Consider the following 19,117-nt stretch of genomic DNA (forward strand, 5'->3'; position numbering starts at 1 on the left):
CCCAGGAGTTCGGAGGGGACCCAGGCATCTGGGAGGGGACCCAGGCGTCCGGGAGGGACCCAGGCGTCCGGGAGGGACCCAGGCGTCCGGGAGGGGACCCAGGAGTTCAGGGGGACCCGGGAATTTGGGGAGGGGACCCAGGCATTCGGGAAGGGACCCAGGCGTCCGGGAGGGACCCAGGCGTCCGGCCGCACTCACCCCTCGATGCGCGTTGGGTACATGGACCCGAAGGACGTTTGGCTCTCGTACTGCGGGGGAGCGGCCGCTCAGGGACCTATAGCGACCTATAGGGCCCCTATAGCCCCCTCCAGAGCCCCATATTGGAGCCTATATGGCCCTTATAGAGCCCCATATGACCCCACAGCCCCTATACATCCCCACTGGGGGGTCCATATGGCCCCTATAGGACCCCAGAGAAGCCCCGTGGCCCCTATACAACCCAAGAGGAGAATCCATATGGTCTCTATAGAAGCCAGGGGAGCCCCATGGCCCCTATAGAGCTCATAGGGCTCCTATAGAACCCAGACACCCCCCTACAGCCCCTATAGAGCCCCAGAATAGGGTCCGTATGGTCCCTATAGAACCCAGACGCCCCCCTATAGAGCCTCAGAACGGGATCCATATGGTCCCTATAGAACCCAGAGACCCCCCTACAGCCCCTATAGAGCTCCAGAATAGGGTCTGTATGATCCCTATAGAACCCAGACACCCCCCTATAGAGCCCCAGAACAGGCTCCATATGGTCCCTATAGAACCCAGGGGGATCCCCTACAGAATACAGGGGACCCCTATAGGGCATGGGCAGCCCCTATAGAACCCAAGCCAAGGATCCATACGGTCCCTATAGAAGCTGGGGGAGCCACACGTCCCCTATAGAGCCCCCAGGGCTCCTATAGAGCCCACAGGGCACCTATAGGACCCAGACACCCCCCTACAGCCCCTATAGAGCCCCAGAATAGGGTCCATATGGTCCCTATAGAACCCGGAGACCCCCCTACAGCCCCTATAGAGCCTCAGAATAGGGTCCATATGGACCCTATAGAACCCAGACACCCCCCTATAGAGCCCCAGAACGGGATCCATATGGTCCCTATAGAACCCAGAGACCCCCCCTACAGCCCCTATAGAGCTCCAGAATAGGGTCTGTATGATCCCTATAGAACCCAGAGACCCTCCTATAGCCCCTATAGAACCCAAAACAATGATCCATACGGTCCCTATAGAAGCTGGGGGAGCCACATGTCCCCTATAGAGCCCATAGGGCTGCTATAGAGCCCATAGGGCACCTATAGAACCCATAGGGCACCTCTAGAGCCCCCTCTAAAGCTCCAGAATAGGCTCCATATGGTGCCTATAGAGTCCGGGGTCCCCTATAGCGCCCCCTCGCGGGTCCCCCCGGCCCCTGCAGGGGGTCCCTGCCCCACACGTGCCCCCTGGGCCCTATAGGATCCATAGGTACCTTGGCGTAGCAGCGCTCCATGTGGCGCAGCGCCACCTTGGGGTTGATGGGGTGACCGCAGGACACGCAGAAGATCTGCAGGTCGGTGTCCTCGCTGTCCCCTTCGGTGCTCTGAGGGACCCAGGCGTCCGGGAGGGACCCAGGCGTCCGGGGAGACAAGGGAGGTCACGGAGGGACCCAGGCGTTCGGGAGGGACCCAGGAGTTCGGGGAGACATGGGAGGTCAGGGGGACCCAGGAGTTCGGGGAGGGACCCAGGAGTTCGGGAGGGACCCAGGAGTTCGGGGAGGGACCCAGGAGTGCCCCAAGGGACCCAGGAGTTCGGGAGGGACCCAGGAGTTCGGAAGGGACCCAGGCGTCCGGGAGAGGGACCCAGGAGTTCGGGGCTGGCTTAAGACTTCAAGGAGGGACCCAGGAGCTCAGGAGGGACCCAGGAGTTCGGGAGGGACCCAGGAGTTCAGGAGGGACCCAGGAGTTCGGGAGGGACCCAGGAGTTCGGGGAGGGACCCAGGAGTTCGGGAGGGACCCAGGAGTTCGGGGAGGGACCCAGGAGTTCGGGGTTGACTTAAGACTTCAGGAACGGACCCAGGAGTTCGGGAAGGACCCAGGAGTTTGGGGAGGGACCCAGGAGTTCGGGGAGGGACCCAGGAGTGCCCCAAGGGACCCAGGAGTGCCCCAAGGGACCCAGGAGTTCGGGAGGGACCCAGGAGTTCGGAAGGGACCCAGGCGTCCGGGAGAGGGACCCAGGAGTTCGGGGCTGGCTTAAGACTTCAAGGAGGGACCCAGGAGTTCGGGAGGGACCCAGGAGTTCGGGAGGGACCCAGGAGCTCAGGAGGGACCCAGGAGTTCGGGGAGGGACCCAGGAGTTTGGGGAGGGACCCAGGAGTTCGGGAGGGACCCAGGAGTTCGGGGTTGACTTAAGACTTCAGGAACGGACCCAGGAGTTCGGGAGGGACCCAGGAGTTCGGGGAGGGACCCAGGAGTGCCCCAAGGGACCCAGGAGTTCGGGGAGGGACCCAGGAGCTCAGGGCTGGTTTAAGACTTCAAGGAGGGACCCAGGAGCTCAGGAGGGACCCAGGAGTTCGGGGAGGGACCCAGGAGTTCGGGGAGGGACCCAGGAGTTCGGGGAGGGACCCAGGAGTTCGGGGAGGGACCCAGGAGTTCGGGGTTGACTTAAGACTTCAGGAACGGACCCAGGAGTTCGGAAGGGACCCAGGAGTTCGGGGAGGGACCCAGGAGTTCGGGGAGGGACCCAGGAGTTCAGGGAGGGACCCAGGAGTTCAGGAGGGACCCAGGAGTTTGGGGAGGGACCCAGGAGTTCGGGAGGGACCCAGGAGCTCAGGAGGGACCCAGGAGTTCGGGGAGGGACCCAGGAGTTTGGGGAGGGACCCAGGAGTTCGGGGAGGGACCCAGGAGTTCGGGGCTGGCTTAAGACTTCAAGGAGGGACCCAGGAGTTCGGGAGGGACCCAGGAGTTCGGGCTTGGCTTAAGGCTTCAGGAAGGGACCCAGGAGTTCAGGCTTGGCTTAAGCCTTCAAGGAGGGACCCAGGAGCTCAGGAGGGACCCAGGAGTTTGGGGAGGGACCCAGGCGTCCGGGAGAGGGACCCAGGAGTGCCCACCTCCTCGTCCTCGCGCGGCGGGTGCCCCTTGGCGCGGGCGATGAGCCCCTCAAGCTCGTGGAACCTGCGCTCCATGTCCTGCAGGCGGAGGCGCGCCTGGTGCTGCTCGCGCCGGATCTTCTCCAGGAGCCGCTTGCCGTGCTCCTCCGCCACGCACGGGCTCTGCTGCCACTGCTGGATGCGCTGCGGAAGGATCTCGTAGATCCGGCTGCGGGGGGGAGAGCAAAAAGAGAAATGAGGGGGGGACCCAGGAGTTCGGGAGGGACCCAGGAGTTCGGGGAGGGACCCAGGAGTTCGGGGGATCCACTGCTGGATGCGCTGCGGAAGGATCTCGTAGATCCGGCTAAAGGGGGGGGAGAGAGGGGGGTGAGGGACCCAGGCGTTCGGGAGGGACCCAGGAGTTCGGGGAGGGACCCAGGAGTTCGGGGGACGTGGGAGGTCAGGGGGATTCACTGCGGAAGGATCTCGTAGATCCGGCTAAAGGGAGGGAGAGAGGGGGGTGAGGGACCCAGGAGTTCGGGAGGGACCCAGGAGTTCGGGAGGGACCCAGGAGTTCGGGAGGGGACCCAGGAGTTCGGGGGGGACCCAGGAGTTCGGGGGGGACCCAGGAGTTCGGGGGACGTGGGAGGTGAGGGGGGTATGGGAGGTCAGGGGACCCAGGAGTTCGGGAGGGACCCAGGAGTTCGGGGGGGACCCAGGAGTTCGGGGAGTGACCCAGGAGTTTGGGGAGGGACCCAGGAGTTCGGGAGGGACCCAGGCGTTCGGGAGGGACCCAGGAGTTCGGGGGACGTGGGAGGTCAGGGGGATTCACTGCGGAAGGATCTCGTAGATCCGGCTAAAGGGAGGGAGAGAGGGGGGTGAGGGACCCAGGAGTTCGGGGGGGACCCAGGCGTTCGGGAGGGACCCAGGAGTTCAGGAGGGACCCTGGAGTTCAGGGGGGACCCTGGAGTTCAGGGGGGACCCAGGAGTTCGGGGAGGGACCCAGGCGTTCGGGAGGGACCCAGGAGTTCGGGAGGGACCCAGGAGTTCGGGGGGGACCCTGGAGTTCGGGGGGGACCCAGGAGTTCTGGGGACACAGGGGTCAGGGGGACATGGGAGGTCAGGAGGGACCCAGGAGTTCAGGAGGGACCCAGGAGTTCGGGGGAACCCAGGAGTTCGGGGGGACCCAGGAGTTCGGGGGAACCCAGGAGTTCGGGAGGGACCCAGGAGTTCGGGGGGACCCAGGAGTTCGGGCCTCGCTGCAGCACTGGGGTAACTGGGACACCGGGGGGTCTGTCACACCCTATACTGGTCCATACTGGTCTATACTGGTCCATACTGGTCTGCAGTGGCTCGTATGGTCTGTACTGGTCCATACTGGTCTGCAGTAGTTTATACTGGTCTATAATGCTCTATACTGGTCTACAATGATTCATACTGGTCAATACTGGTCAGTACTGGTCTATACTGATCTATACTGGTTCATAATGGCCTACACTGGTCTACGCTAGTCAGTACTGATCTATACTGGTCTGTACTGATTTATACTGGTCCATACTGGTCTATGCTGGTCAGTACTGATTTGTACTGGTCCATACTGGTTTCTACTGATTTATACTGGTCCGTACTGATTTATACTGGTCCATAGTAGTTTATACTGGTCCATACTAGTCAGTACTGCTCTATAGTGGTCCATACTGGTCCATACTGGTCTATACTGGTCTATACTGGTCGGTACTCACTTGGCGGCCAGCTTGACGCTGCAGGCCTTGCTGCAGCACTGGGGTAACTGGGAGGTCTATTGCACCCTATACTGGTCCATACTGGTCTGTACCACTCCATACTGGTCCATACTGGTCCATACTGGTCCATACTGGTCGGTACTCACTTGGCGGCCAGCTTGACGCCGCAGGCCTCGCTGCAGCACTGGGGTAACTGGGAGGTCTATTGCACCCTATACTGGTCCATACTGGTCTGTACCACTCCACACTGCTCCATACTGGTCCATACTGGTCCATACTGGTCCATACTGGTCTATACTGGTCCGTACTCACTTCGCGGCCAGCTTGACGCCGCAGGCCTCGCTGCAGCACTGGGGTAACTGGGGGGTCTATCACACCCTATACTGGTCCATACTGGTCCGTACCACTCCATACTGGTCTATACTGGTCCATACTGGTCCATACTGGTCTGTACTGGTCGGTACTCACTTGGCGGCCAGCTTGACGCCGCAGGCCTCGCTGCAGCACTGGGGTAACTGGGGGGTCTATCACACCCTATACTGGTCTGTACTGCTCCATACTGGTCCACACTGGTCCATACTGGTCTGTACTGGTCCGTACTGGTCGGTACTCACTTGGCGGCCAGCTTGACGCCGCAGGCCTCGCTGCAGCACTGGGGTAACTGGGGGGTCTATCACACCCTATACTGGTCTGTACTGCTCCATACTGGTCCACACTGGTCCATACTGGTCTGTACTGGTCCGTACTGGTCGGTACTCACTTGGCGGCCAGCTTGACGCCGCAGGCCTCGCTGCAGCACTGGGGTAACTGGGGGGTCTATCACACCCTATACTGGTCTATACTGCTCCACACTGCTCCACACTGCTCCATACTGGTCCGTACTGGTCCATACTGGTCCATACTGGTCCATACTGGTCGGTACTCACTTGGCGGCCAGCTTGACGCCGCAGGCCTCGCTGCAGCACTGGGGTAACTGGGGGGTCTATCACACCCTATACTGGTCCATACTGGTCCGTACCACTCCATACTGGTCTATACTGGTCCATACTGGTCCATACTGGTCGGTACTCACTTGGCGGCCAGCTTGACGCCGCAGGCCTCGCTGCAGTACTTGGAGGGCGGGCGGGCGGGCCGGGTGCAGCCGGGGCCCAGGCACTGGCCCAGCCCCGCGGGGTCGCGCCCGTCGCTGCGCTGGGGGTGCCGGCTGCGCTCGCGGTGCCGCGCGCGGGGGCGGTGCCGCTTGTACCGCTCCTCCTTCTGCAACCGGGCACACCAGGCACACCAGTCACACCAGTGACACCAGTTAGGCACACCAGTCACACCAGTTAGGCACACCAGTCACACCAGTCACACCAGTTACACCAGTCACACCAGTGACACCAGTGACACCAGTGACACCAGTGACACCAGTGACACCAGTCACACCAGTCACACCAGTCACACCAGTGACACACCAGTGACACACCAGTGACACCAGTTAGGCACACCAGTTACACCAGTCACACCAGTTACACCAGTTAGTCACACCAGTCACACCAGTGACACCAGTGACACCAGTGACACCAGTCACACCAGTGACACCAGTCACACCAGTCACACCAGTGACACCAGTGACACCAGTGACACCAGTCACACCAGTCACACCAGTCACACCAGTCACACCAGTTAGTCACACCAGTGACACCAGTGACACCAGTCACACCAGTGACACCAGTCACACCAGTGACACCAGTTACACCAGTGACACCAGTCACACCAGTCACACCAGTCACACCAGTCACACCAGTGACACCAGTCACACCAGTCACACCAGTCACACCAGTTACACCAGTCACACCAGTGACACCAGTGACACCAGTGACACCAGTCACACCAGTCACACCAGTCACACCAGTTACACCAGTCACACCAGTCACACCAGTCACACCAGTCACACCAGTCACACCAGTCACACCAGTGACACACCAGTGACACCAGTCACACCAGTGACACACCAGTGACACCAGTGACACCAGTGACACCAGTGACACCAGTCACACCAGTCACACCAGTGACACCAGTCACACCAGTCACACCAGTGACACCAGTCACACCAGTGACACCAGTCACACCAGTCACACCAGTCACACCAGTGACACCAGTGACACCAGTGACACCAGTGACACCAGTCACACCAGTCACACCAGTCACACCAGTCACACCAGTTACACCAGTCACACCAGTTACACCAGTCACACCAGTGACACCAGTGACACCAGTGACACCAGTCACACCAGTCACACCAGTTACACCAGTGACACCAGTCACACCAGTGACACCAGTCACACCAGTCACACCAGTGACACCAGTGACACCAGTCACACCAGTCACACCAGTCACACCAGTGACACCAGTGACACCAGTGACACCAGTGACACCAGTCACACCAGTCACACCAGTGACACCAGTGACACCAGTCACACCAGTCACACCAGTCACACCAGTGACACCAGTGACACCAGTGACACCAGTGACACCAGTCACACCAGTCACACCAGTGACACCAGTGACACCAGTCACACCAGTCACACCAGTCACACCAGTGACACCAGTCACACCAGTCACACCAGTCACACCAGTTAGGCACACCAGTCACACCAGTTACACCAAACACTGAGGCCCCAATAGGCCCCAATAGGTCCCAATGGGTCCCAATAGGCCCCAGTAACCTCCCAGTAACCCCCCAGTAACCCCCAATGGCTCCCAGTGGCTCCAGTAACCCCCCAGTAGCTCCCAGTGGCTCCCAGTAACCCCCAAGGGCTCCCAGTAGCTCCCAGTGACCCCCAATGGCTCCCAGTAACCCCCAGTGGCTCCTAATGGTCCCCAGTAGCTCCCAGTAACTCCCAAGGGCTCCCAGTAACCCCCAGTAACTCCCAGTGGCTCCCAGTAACCCCCAGTGGCTCCCAGTGACCCCCCAGTAGCGCCCAATAGGCCCCAATAGGTCCCAATAGGCCCCGGTGCCCTCCCAGTAACCCCACTGGTTCCCAGTATGTCCCAGTAACACCCAATGGCTCCCAGTAAACTCCAGTGGCTCCCAGTAACCACCAATGGCTCCCAGTAACCACCAATGGCTCCCAGTAGCTCCCAGTAACCCCCAGTAGGTCCCAGTAACCCCCAGTGGATCCCAGCAACCCCCAGTGGCTCCCAGTAACCCCCAGTAACCTCCAGTAGCTCCGAGTAACCCCCAGTAACCCCCAGTAGCTCCCAGTAGCTCCTAATGGTCCCCAGTGGCTCCCAGTAACCTCCAGTAGCTCCCAGTAACCCCCAGTGGCTCCCACTGTCTCCCAGTAACCCCCAAGGGCTCCCAGTAGCTCCCAGTAGTTCCCAGTATCTCCCAGTAGCTCCTAATGGTCCCCAGTGGCTCCCAGTAACTCCCAAGGGCTCCCAGTAACTTCCAGTAGTTCCCAGTACCCCCCAGTGGCTCCCAGTAGCTCCCAGTTACCACCAGTAACGTCTAATGGCTCCCAGTAGCTCCCAGTAACCCCCAGTAGCTCCCAGTAACCACCAGTAACCCCCAGTAGCTCCCAGTAGCTCCTAATGGTCCCCAGTAGCTCCCAGTAACCACCAATGGCTCCCAGTAACCCCTAATGGCTCCCAGTAACCCCCAGTAGCTCCCAGTAACCCCCAGTAACCTCCCAGTAGCTCCCAGTAACCTCCCAATGGCTCCCAGTAACCTCCCAGTAGCTCCCAGTAACCTCCCAGTGGCTCCCAGTAACCCCCAGTGGCTCCCAGTAACCTCCCAGTGGCTCCCAGTAACCTCCCAGTGGCTCCCAGTAACCCCCAGTGGCTCCCAGTAACCCCCAATGGCTCCCAGTAACCTCCCAGTAGCTCCCAGTAACCCCCAGTAACCTCCCAATGGCTCCCAGTAACCCCCAGTAGCTCCCAGTAACCCCCCAGTAACTCCCAGTAACTCCCAGTAGCTCCCCAGTGGCTCCCAGTAACCCCCCAGGGGCTCCCAGTATCTCCCAGTAACCCCCAGTATCTCCCAGTAACACAAGGGTCCCCTGTGGAAGGGACCCAGGCGTCCGGGACACCCCTAAAAAGGGACCCAGGCGTCCGGGTGCCCCCAATAAGGGACCCAGAAACCCCCTTAAAACCCCCAAAATGAGCCCAAATCCCCCCAAAATGGGTCCCCAGCCCCCCCAGGGACCCCCGAAAAGGGACCCAGGCGTCCGGGAGACCCAAATAAGGGACCCAGGCGTCCGGGTGCCCCCAAAAAAGGGACCCAGGCGTCCGGGAGACCCCAAAAAGGGCCCCAGAAACGCCCCCAAATGGCTCCAAATCCCCCAAAATGGGTCCCCGATCCCCCCAAAAAGGGACCCAGGCGTCCGGGAGCCCCCAAAAAAGGGACCCAGGCGTCCGGCCGTCACCTTCTTGTCGGATTTCTTGTCGCGGCGCTTGACGTGTTTGACTTTGACGGCGCGTTTGCGCAGAACGGGGTCCAGGAACGGGGCGTCCTCGGGGTCACTGAGCCAGGGCTGGGACAGACAGGGGGACATTGGGGACAGGGGGACATGGGACAGGGGGACAGGGGGACAGGGGGACAGGGGGACATGGGGACAGGGGGACAGGGGGACAAGGGGACAGGGGGACAGGGGGATATGGGGACAGGGGGACAGGGGGACAGGGGGATATGGGACAGGGGGATATGGGGACAGGGGGACAGGGGGACAGGGGGACATGGGGACAGGGGGACAGGGGGACAAGGGGACAGGGGGACAGGGGGACATGGGGACAGGGGGACAGGGGGACAGGGGGATATGGGACAGGGGGATATGGGGACAGGGGGACAGGGGGACAGGGGGACATGGGGACAGGGGGACAGGGGGACATGGGGACATGGGGACAGGGGGATATGGGGACAGGGGGACAGGGGGACAGGGGGACAGGGGGATATGGGGACATGGGGACATGGGGACATGGGGACATGGGGACAGGGGGACATGGGGACAGGGGGACAGGGGGACAGGGGGACAGGGGGACAGGGGGACATGGGGACAGGGGGATATGGGGACAGGGGGACAGGGGGACAGGGGGACAGGGGGACATGGGGACATGGGGACAGGGGGACAGGGGGACAGGGGGACATTGGGATATGGGACATGGGGACATGGGGACAGGGGGATATGGGGACAGGGGGACAGGGGGACAGGGGGACAGGGGGACAGGGGGACATGGGGATATGGGGACATGGGGACATGGGGACAGGGGGACATGGGGACAGGGGGACAGGGGGATATGGGGACATGGGGACAGGGGGACAGGGGGACAGGGGGATATGGGGACAGGGGGACAGGGGGACAGGGGGACAGGGGGATATGGGGACAGGGGGACATGGGGACAGGGGGACAGGGGGACAGGGGGACAGGGCTCAGGTCGCAGTTTGGGGGGTCAGGGGGGTTTTTGGGGTGTCTCAGGGGTTCTGGTCACTCACCATCCCGTGCTCCTCACAGGGGCCGCTGCCCAGATCCTGGGGGAAAAAGGGACCCAGGAGTTTGGGAGGGACCCAGGAGTTCGGGGGGGACCCAGGAGTTCGGGGGAAAGGGACCCAGGAGTTCTGGAGGGACCCAGGAGTTCTGGAGGGACCCAGGAGTTCGGGGGGGACCCAGGAGTTCGGGAGGGACCCAGGAGTTCGGGGGAAAGGGACCCAGGAGTTCGGGAGGGACCCAGGAGTTCGGGAGAGGGACCCAGGAGTTCGGGAGGGACCCAGGAGTTCGGGGGAAAGGGACCCAGGAGTTCGGGGGAAAGGGACCCAGGAGTTCGGGGGAAAGGGACCCAGGAGTTCGGGAAAGGGACCCAGGAGTTCGGGAGGGACCCAGGAGTTCGGGGGAGAGGGACCCAGGCGTCCGGGTACTCACCGAGGCGGGGAAATACTTGTAGGATTCCTGTGGGGAGAAGGGGACACGTCAGTGACACACCAAGAACACGCCAAGAACACGCTATGAACACGTGTTAGAGTCACCAGCCACACAACACAAACCACGCGCCCAAACCATTCCGAACACGCTAAGAACACAAACCACAGGCCCAAACCATTCCGAACACGCTAAGAACACACTAAGAACACGCTAAGAACACAAACCACACGCCAAACCATTCCGAACACGCTAAGCACACACTAAGAACATGTTAAGCACACGCTAAAAACACGTGTTAAAGCCACAAGCCACACAACACAAACCACACACCCAAACCATTTGGAACACGCTAAGAACACGCTAAGAACACGCTACGAACATGGCAGGACACACTAAGAACACACTAAACAGTAACGCAAACCACGTGCCAAAACCATTCGGAACACACTAAGAACACACTAAGAACACGCTAAGAACACGTGTTAAACCCACCAGCCACACAACACAAACCACACACCCAAACCATTCAGAACACGCTAAGAACACACTAAGAGCACACTAAGAACACACTAAGAACACACTAAGAACACACTAAGAACACATGTGAAAGCCACAAGCCACACAAGACAAACCACACGCCCAAACTGTTCAGAACACGCTAAGAACACGCTAAGAACACGCTAAGAACACGTGTTAAAGCCACAAGCCACACAACACAAACCACACGCCGAAACTGTTCCAAACACGCTACGAACATGCTACGAACATGCTACGAACACGCTACGAACACGCTACGAACACGTGTTAGAGTCATAAGACACACAACACAAACCACAGGCCCAAACCATTCCGAACACGCTAAGAACACGCTCAGAACATGCTATGAACTCATGTTAAAGCCACAAGACACACAACACAAACCACGCGCCCAAACCAACCAGAACACGCTAAGAACATGCTAAGAACACGCCAAAACCATTCCGAACACACTAAGAACACGCCAAAACCATTCCGAACACGCTAAGAACACGCCAAGAACACGCCAAAACCATTCAGAACACGCTAAGAACACGCTAAGAACACGCCAAAACCATTCAGAACACGCTAAGAACACGCCAAAACCATTCAGAACACGCTAAGAACACACCAAAACCATTCCGAACACGCTAAGAACACACCAAAACCATTCAGAACACGCTAAGAACACACCAAAACCATTCAGAACACGCTAAGAACACACCAAAACCATTCAGAACACGCTAAGAACACACCAAAACCATTCAGAACACACTAAGAACACGCCAAAACCATTCAGAACACGCTAAGAACACGCCAAAACCATTCCGAACACGCTAAGAACACACTAAGAACACACCAAAACCATTCAGAACACACTAAGAACACGCCAAAACCATTCAGAACACGCTAAGAACACGCCAAAACCATTCAGAACACGCTAAGAACACGCCAAAACCATTCAGAACACGCTAAGAACACGCCAAAGCCAGTCAGAACACGCTAAGAACACGCTAAGAACACGCTAAGAACACGCTAAGAACACGCCAAAACCATTCAGAACACACTAAGAACACGCTAAGAACACGCCCAAACTGTTCAGAACACGCTAAGAACACGCTAAGAACACACCAAAACCATTCCGAACACGCTAAGAACACGCTAAGAACACGCCAAAACCATTCCGAACATGCTAAGAACACGCCAAGAACACACCAAAACCATTCACATCACACTAAGAACACGCCAAAACCATTCAGATCACACTAAGAACACACCAAAACCATTCAGAACATGCTAAGAACACACCAAAACCATTCCGAACACGCTAAGAACACGCTAAGAACACGCCAAAACCATTCAGAACACACTAAGAACACGCCAAAACCATTCAGAACACGCTAAGAACACACTAAGAACACACCAAAACCATTCAGAACACACTAAGAACACGCCAAAACCATTCCGAACACGCTAAGAACACGCTAAGAACACGCCAAAACCATTCCGAACACACTAAGAACACGCTAAGAACACGCCAAAACCATTCAGAACACGCTAAGAACACGCTAAGAACACGCCAAAACCAACCAGAACACGCTAAGAACACACCAAAACCATTCAGAACACGCTAAGAACACGCTAAGAACACACCAAAACCATTCAGAACACACTAAGAACACGCCAAAACCATTCCAAACACGCTAAGAACACGCTAAGAACACACCAAAACCATTCCGAACACACTAAGAACACACCAAAACCATTCCGAACACGCTAAGAACACACCAAAACCCTTCCGAACACACTAAGAACACGCCAAAACCATTCCGAACACGCTAAGAACACACCAAAACCATTCCGAACACGCTAAGAACACGCCAAAACCATTCCAAACACGCTAAGAACACGCTAAGAACACACCAAAACCATTCAGCACACACTAAGAACACGCCAAAACCATTCCGAACACGCTAAGAACACGCTAAGAACACACCAAAACCATTCAGAACATGCTAAGAACACGCCAAAACCATTCCGAACACACTAAGAACACGCTAAGAACACGCCAAAACCATTCAGAACACACTAAGAACATGCTAAGAACACACTAAAACCATTCCGAACACGCTAAGAACACACCAAAACCATTCAGAATACGCTAAGAACACACCAAAACCATTCAGAACACGCTAAGAACACACCAAAACCATTCAGAACACGCTAAGAACACGCTAAGAACACACCAAAACCATTCAGAACACGCTAAGAACACGCCAAAACCATTCAAAACACGCTAAGAACACACCAAAACCATTCCGAATACGCTAAGAACACGCCAAAACCATTCCGAACACGCTAAGAACACACCAAAACCATTCCGAACACGCTAAGAACACGCCAAAACCATTCCGAACACGCTAAGAACACGCTAAGAACACACCAAAACCATTCAGAACACGCTAAGAACACGCTAAGAACACGCCAAAACCATTCAGAACACGCTAAGAACACGCCAAAACCATTCCGAACACGCTAAGAACACGCCAAAACCATTCCGAACACGCTAAGAACACGCCAAAACCATTCAGAACACGCTAAGAACACACCAAAACCATTCAGCACACGCTAAGAACACGCCCAAACCAACCAGAACACGCTAAGAACACACCAAAACCATTCAGCACACACTAAGAACACGCCAAAACCATTGAGAACACACTAAGAACACGCCAAAACCATTCCGAGCACGCTAAGAACACGCCAAAACCATTCCGAACACACTAAGAACACACCAAAACCATTCCGAACACGCTAAGAACACGCCAAAACCATTCAGAACACAATAAGAACACGCCCAAACCAACCAGAACACGCTAAGAACACGCTAAGAACACACTAAGAACACGCCCAAACCAACAGAACACGCTAAGAACACACCAAAACCATTCCGAACACGCTAAGAACACACCAAAGCCAGTCAGAACACGCTAAGAACACGCTAAGAACACACCAAAACCATTCAGAACACGCTAAGAACACGCCAAAACCATTCAGAACACGCTAAGAACACTCTAAGAACACGCCAAAACCATTCCGAACACGCTAAGAACACGCCAAAACCATTCAGAACACGCTAAGAACACGCTAAGAACACACCAAAACCATTTAGAACACGCTAAGAACACACTAAGAACACGCTAGGAACACAACACAAACCACACACCCAAACTGTTCCGAACACGCTCAGAACACGCTCAGAACACGCTCAGAACACGCTACGCACACGCTAAGCACACGCGTGACCCACCCGTGCGCGCAGCTGGCACTGGCGCAGGCGGCACTTCTGGCGGATCTTGTTGGGCCCCCCGAACTTCTTCATGTCGCGGCAGAAGTCGCAGAGCCCGCAGTCCTCGGGGCGCCGGCACGCCTCGCACTCCCCGCACATCCGCGCCGAGCGCTTCACCTGCCCAAACAGGGACCCAGGCGTCCGGGGGGGACCCAGGCGTCCGGGGAGGGGGGTACGGGATGCCTGGGGGCCTTTCCCGGACGCCTGGGTCCCTTGTTTGGGGGTCTCCCGGACGCCTGGGTCCCTTGGTTGAGGTCTCCCGAACGCCTGGGTCCCTCTCCCAGACGCCTGGGTCCCTTGTTTGAGGTCTCCCGAACGCCTGGGTCCCTTTTTTGGGGGTCTCTCGGACGCCTGGGTCCCTTATTTGAGGTCTCCCGAACGCCTGGGTCCCTCTCCCGGATGCCTGGGTCCCATTTTTGGGGTCTCTCGGACGCCTGGGTCCCTCTCCCGAACGCCTGGGTCCCTTTCCCGGATGCCTGGGTCCCTTGTTTGAGGTCTCCCGGACACCTGGGTCCCTTTTTTGGGTCCCTCTCCTGGACGCCTGGGTCCCTTTTTTGGGGATCTCCCAGATGCCTGGGTCCCTTGTTTGGGGGTCTCTTGGACACCTGGGTCCCTCCCGGACGCCTGGGTCCCTTGTTTGAGGTCTCCCGAACGCCTGGGTCCCTTTTTTGGGGGTCTCCCGGACGCCTGGGTCCCTTGTTTGGGGATCTCCCGGACGCCTGGGTCCCTTTTTTGGGGATCTCCCGGACGCCTGGGTCCCTTTTTTGGGGGTCTCCCAGACGCCTGGGTCCCTTTTTTGGGGGTCTCTTGGACACCTGGGTCCCTTTTTTGGGGGTCTCTTGGACACCTGGGTCCCTCCCGGACGCCTGGGTCCCTTATTTAAGATCTCCCGAACGCCTGGGTCCCTTTCCCGGACACCTGGGTCCCTTGTTTGAGGTCTCCCGGATGCCTGGGTCCCTTTTTGGGGGTCTCCCGGACGCCTAGGTCCCTCTCCCGGACGCCTGGGTCCCTTATTTAAGATCTCCCGAACGCCTGGGTCCCTTTCCCGGACGCCTGGGTCCCTTGTTTGAGGTCTCCCGGACGCCTGGGTCCCTTGTTTGGGGCTCTCTCGGATGCCTGGGTCCCTTTTTTGGGTCCCTCCCCGGACGCCTGGGTCCCTCCCCGGACGCCTGGGTCCCTCCCGGACGCCTGGGTCCCTCCCGGACGCCTGGGTCCTCACCTTGGCGGCCCGTCCGTGGTCGGTCTCCTGGGATTTGGGGGTTTCGGGGTCTCGCTCCTTTTCCCGCCATTTCTTGTGCCGGTACCGGATCTCCAGGGTGGGGTCCTTCTCTGGGGGGGGGAGGGGACGACTCAGCGAGGGACCCAGGCGTCCGGGAGGGACCCAGGCATCCGGGAACCCCAAAAAAGGGACCCAGGCATCCGGGAGAGCTCAAAATAAGGAGCCAGAAACCCCCATAAAACCCCCAAAATGAGCCCAAATCCCCCCAAAATGGGACCCCAGCCCCCCCGGGACCCCCTGTAAAGGGACCCAGGCGTCCGGGAGACCCAAATAAGGGACCCAGGCGTCCGGGAGACCTCAAATAAGGACCCAGAAACCCACATAAAACCCCCCAAATGAGCCCAAATCCCCCCAAAATTGGACCCCGGCTCCCCCAGGGACCCCCTAAAAAGGGACCCAGGCGTCCGGGAGACCCCAAATAAGGGACCCAGGCGTCCGGGAGATCCCAATAAGGGACCCAGGCGTCCGGGAGACCTCAAATAAGGGACCCATAAACCCCCATAAACCCCCCAAATGAGCCCAAATCCCCCCAAAATGGGACCCCGCCCCCCCCAGGGACCCCCTGAAAAGGGACCCAGGCGTCCGAGTGTCCCCAAAATGGGACCCAGGCGTCCGAGTGCCCCAAATAAGGGACCCAGGCGTCCGGGAGACCCCAATGAGGGACCCAGAAACCCCCATAAAAGCCCCCAAATGAGCCCAAATCCCCCCAAAATGGGACCCCAGCCCCCCCAGGGACCCCCTGAAAAGGGACCCAGGCGTCCGGGAGAGGGACCCAGGCGTCCGGGAGACCCCAATAAGGGACCCAGAAACCCCCATAAAACCCCCCAAATGAGCCCAAATCCCCCCAAAATGGGACCCCAGCCCCCCCAGGGACCCCCGAAAAAGGGACCCAGGCATCTGGGAGACCCAAATAAGGGACCCAGGCATCCGGGTGTCCCCAAAATGGGACCCAGGCGTCCGAGTGCCCCAAATAAGGGACCCAGGCGTCCGGGAGAGGGACCCAGGCGTCCGGGAGACCCCAATGAGGGACCCAGAAACCCCCATAAAACCCCCCAAATGAGCCCAAATCCCCCCAAAATGGGACCCCAGCCCCCCCAGGGACCCCCTGAAAAGGGACCCAGGCATCCGGGAGACCCAAATAAGGGACCCAGGCATCCGGGAGAGGGACCCAGGCGTCCGGGTGTCCCCAAAATGGGACCCAGAAACCCCCATAAAACCCCCAAAATGAGCCCAAATCCCCCCAAAATGGGACCCCGGCCCCCCCAGGGACCCCCTAAAAAGGGACCCAGGCGTCCGGGAGACCCCAAATAAGGGACCCAGGCATCCGGGAGAGGGACCCAGGCGTCCGGGTGTCCCCAAAATGGGACCCAGGCGTCCGGGAGACCTCAAATAAGGACCCAGAAACCCCCATAAAACCCCCAAAATGAGCCCAAATCCCCCCAAAATGGGCCCCCAGCCCCCCCAGGGACCCCCCAAAAGGGACCCAGGCGTCCGGCTCACCGCGGCACTGCCGGCAGTACCATTCCCGAATGGCCTTGGCCATCTTCTCCGTGATGTTGATGCAGTCGCCGTGGAACCACTCGTTGCAGTTGTCGCAGCCGCTGCCAACGGGGGACCCAGGAGTTCGGGAGGGACCCAGGAGTTCGGGAGAGGGACCCAGGAGTTCGGGAGGGACCCAGGAGTTCGGGAGGGACCCAGGAGTTCGGGAGGGACCCAGGAGTTCGGGAAGGGACCCAGGAGTCCGGAAAGGGACCCAGGCGTCCGGGAAAGGGACCCAGGAGTTCGGGAAAGGGACCCAGGAGTTCGGGAAAGGGACCCAGGAGTTCGGGGAAAGGGACCATAATGGGGACCCAGGTGTTCAAGGGGGACCCAGGAGTCCGGGAAAGGGACCCAGGAGTCCGGGAAAGGGACCCAGGCGTTCGGGAAAGGGACCCAGGAGTTCGGGAAAGGGACCCAGGAGTTCGGGAAAGGGACCCAGGAGTTCGAGGAAAGGGACCCAGGAGTTCAGGAGAGGGACCATAATGGGGACCCAGGTGTTCAGGAGGGACCCAGGAGTTCGGGAGGGACCCAGGAGTTCGGGAGGGACCCAGGAGTCGAGTCCGGGAAAGGGACCCAGGAGTTCGGGAGAGGGGACCCAGGAGTTCGGGGAAAGGGACCATAATGGGGACCCAGGAGTTCGGGAGGGACCCAGGAGTTCGGGAGGGACCCAGGAGTTCAGGAAAGGGACCCAGGAGTTCGGGAAAGGGACCCAGGAGTTCGGGAAAGGGACCCAGGAGTTCGGGAAGGGACCCAGGAGTTCGGGGAAAGGGACCCAGGAGTTCGGGAAAGGGACCATAATGGGGACCCAGGAGTTCGGGAGGGACCCAGGAGTTCGAGGAAAGGGACCCAGGAGTTCGGGAGGGACCCAGGAGTTCGGGGAAAGGGACCATAATGGGGACCCAGGTGTTCAAGGGGGACCCAGGAGTCCGGGAAAGGGACCCAGGCGTTCCAGAGGGACCCAGGAGTTCGGGAAAGGGACCCAGGCGTCCGGGAAAGGGACCCAGGAGTTCGGGAAAGGGACCCAGGAGTTCGGGAGGGACCCAGGAGTTCGGGAGGGACCCAGGAGTTCGGGAAGGGACCCAGGAGTTCGGGAAGGGACCCAGGAGTTCGGGAAAGGGACCCAGGAGTTCGGGGAGGGACCCAGGAGTTCGGGGAAGGGACCCAGGCGTCCGGCCCCTCACTCACATCATGAAGCAGTTGATGTCGGGTTTCCTGCACACACAATAAACCGGCGCGTTCTCCTCCCCGCCCGCCGGCGCCTCCGCGTCCGAAAACTCGCTGTCCTGCTTCAAATCACACCCATCAGCTCCCTCGCGAACCCCAAAACCCCCCGAATTCACCCCAAATTCCGCCCGCGCTTCTGTCACCATCGTTGCGCTGTCGCCGCCGACGCGAAGGCCGCGGAAAGCGGAAGTGGGAGGGGCGACTTCCGGTGCGTTGCCGTACGGATGGGGGGCGTTACGGCGCAAACATGGCGGCGCCCAGGGGGAGGAGCGAAAGGCGGCGGCCATGTTGGGGGGGCGGTTGAATTGAAGCGGCGGGACCCGGATGGAGGTGAATAAAAGGGGCGTTTATTGGGGACATTGGGGACAGACAGGGGGACATGGGGACAGACAGGGGGACGTTTTCCGTCTCTCGTTACGGGGTCGGGGCCTCCAGGGGGCGCTGCAGCCGCTCCATGTCCTGCAGGAGCCTGAGGGGGCGGGGTCAGGAGGGACCCAGGAGTTCGGGGAGGGACCC

The 19,117-nt window shown here is 59.1% G+C and overlaps 1 protein-coding gene across 1 annotated transcript in view; it reads right to left on the reverse strand.

Moving 5' to 3' along the window:
• Nucleotides 1-18,903, reverse strand: part of CXXC1 (CXXC finger protein 1) — a 32,763-nt gene extending 13,860 nt beyond the window's left edge. Inside the window, exons 1-12 of the mRNA XM_082077640.1 lie at nt 18,745-18,903; nt 18,563-18,660; nt 17,339-17,439; nt 15,779-15,888; nt 14,521-14,676; nt 10,695-10,721; nt 10,271-10,306; nt 9,207-9,314; nt 5,870-6,054; nt 3,077-3,284; nt 1,460-1,570; nt 199-248 (exon numbers count right to left, since the gene is read on the reverse strand). Of these exons, the coding sequence (XP_081933766.1) occupies nt 199-248; nt 1,460-1,570; nt 3,077-3,284; nt 5,870-6,054; nt 9,207-9,314; nt 10,271-10,306; nt 10,695-10,721; nt 14,521-14,676; nt 15,779-15,888; nt 17,339-17,439; nt 18,563-18,660; nt 18,745-18,888 (1,334 nt within the window). The 5' untranslated portion in view covers nt 18,889-18,903. The remainder of the gene's footprint in view (nt 1-198; nt 249-1,459; nt 1,571-3,076; nt 3,285-5,869; nt 6,055-9,206; nt 9,315-10,270; nt 10,307-10,694; nt 10,722-14,520; nt 14,677-15,778; nt 15,889-17,338; nt 17,440-18,562; nt 18,661-18,744) is intronic.
• Nucleotides 18,904-19,117: the final 214 nt, after the last annotated feature.

Source organism: Streptopelia decaocto (genome assembly GCF_964273445.1).
Source record: "Streptopelia decaocto genome assembly, contig: HAP1_SCAFFOLD_564, whole genome shotgun sequence".
Classification (NCBI taxonomy): domain Eukaryota; kingdom Metazoa; phylum Chordata; class Aves; order Columbiformes; family Columbidae; genus Streptopelia; species Streptopelia decaocto.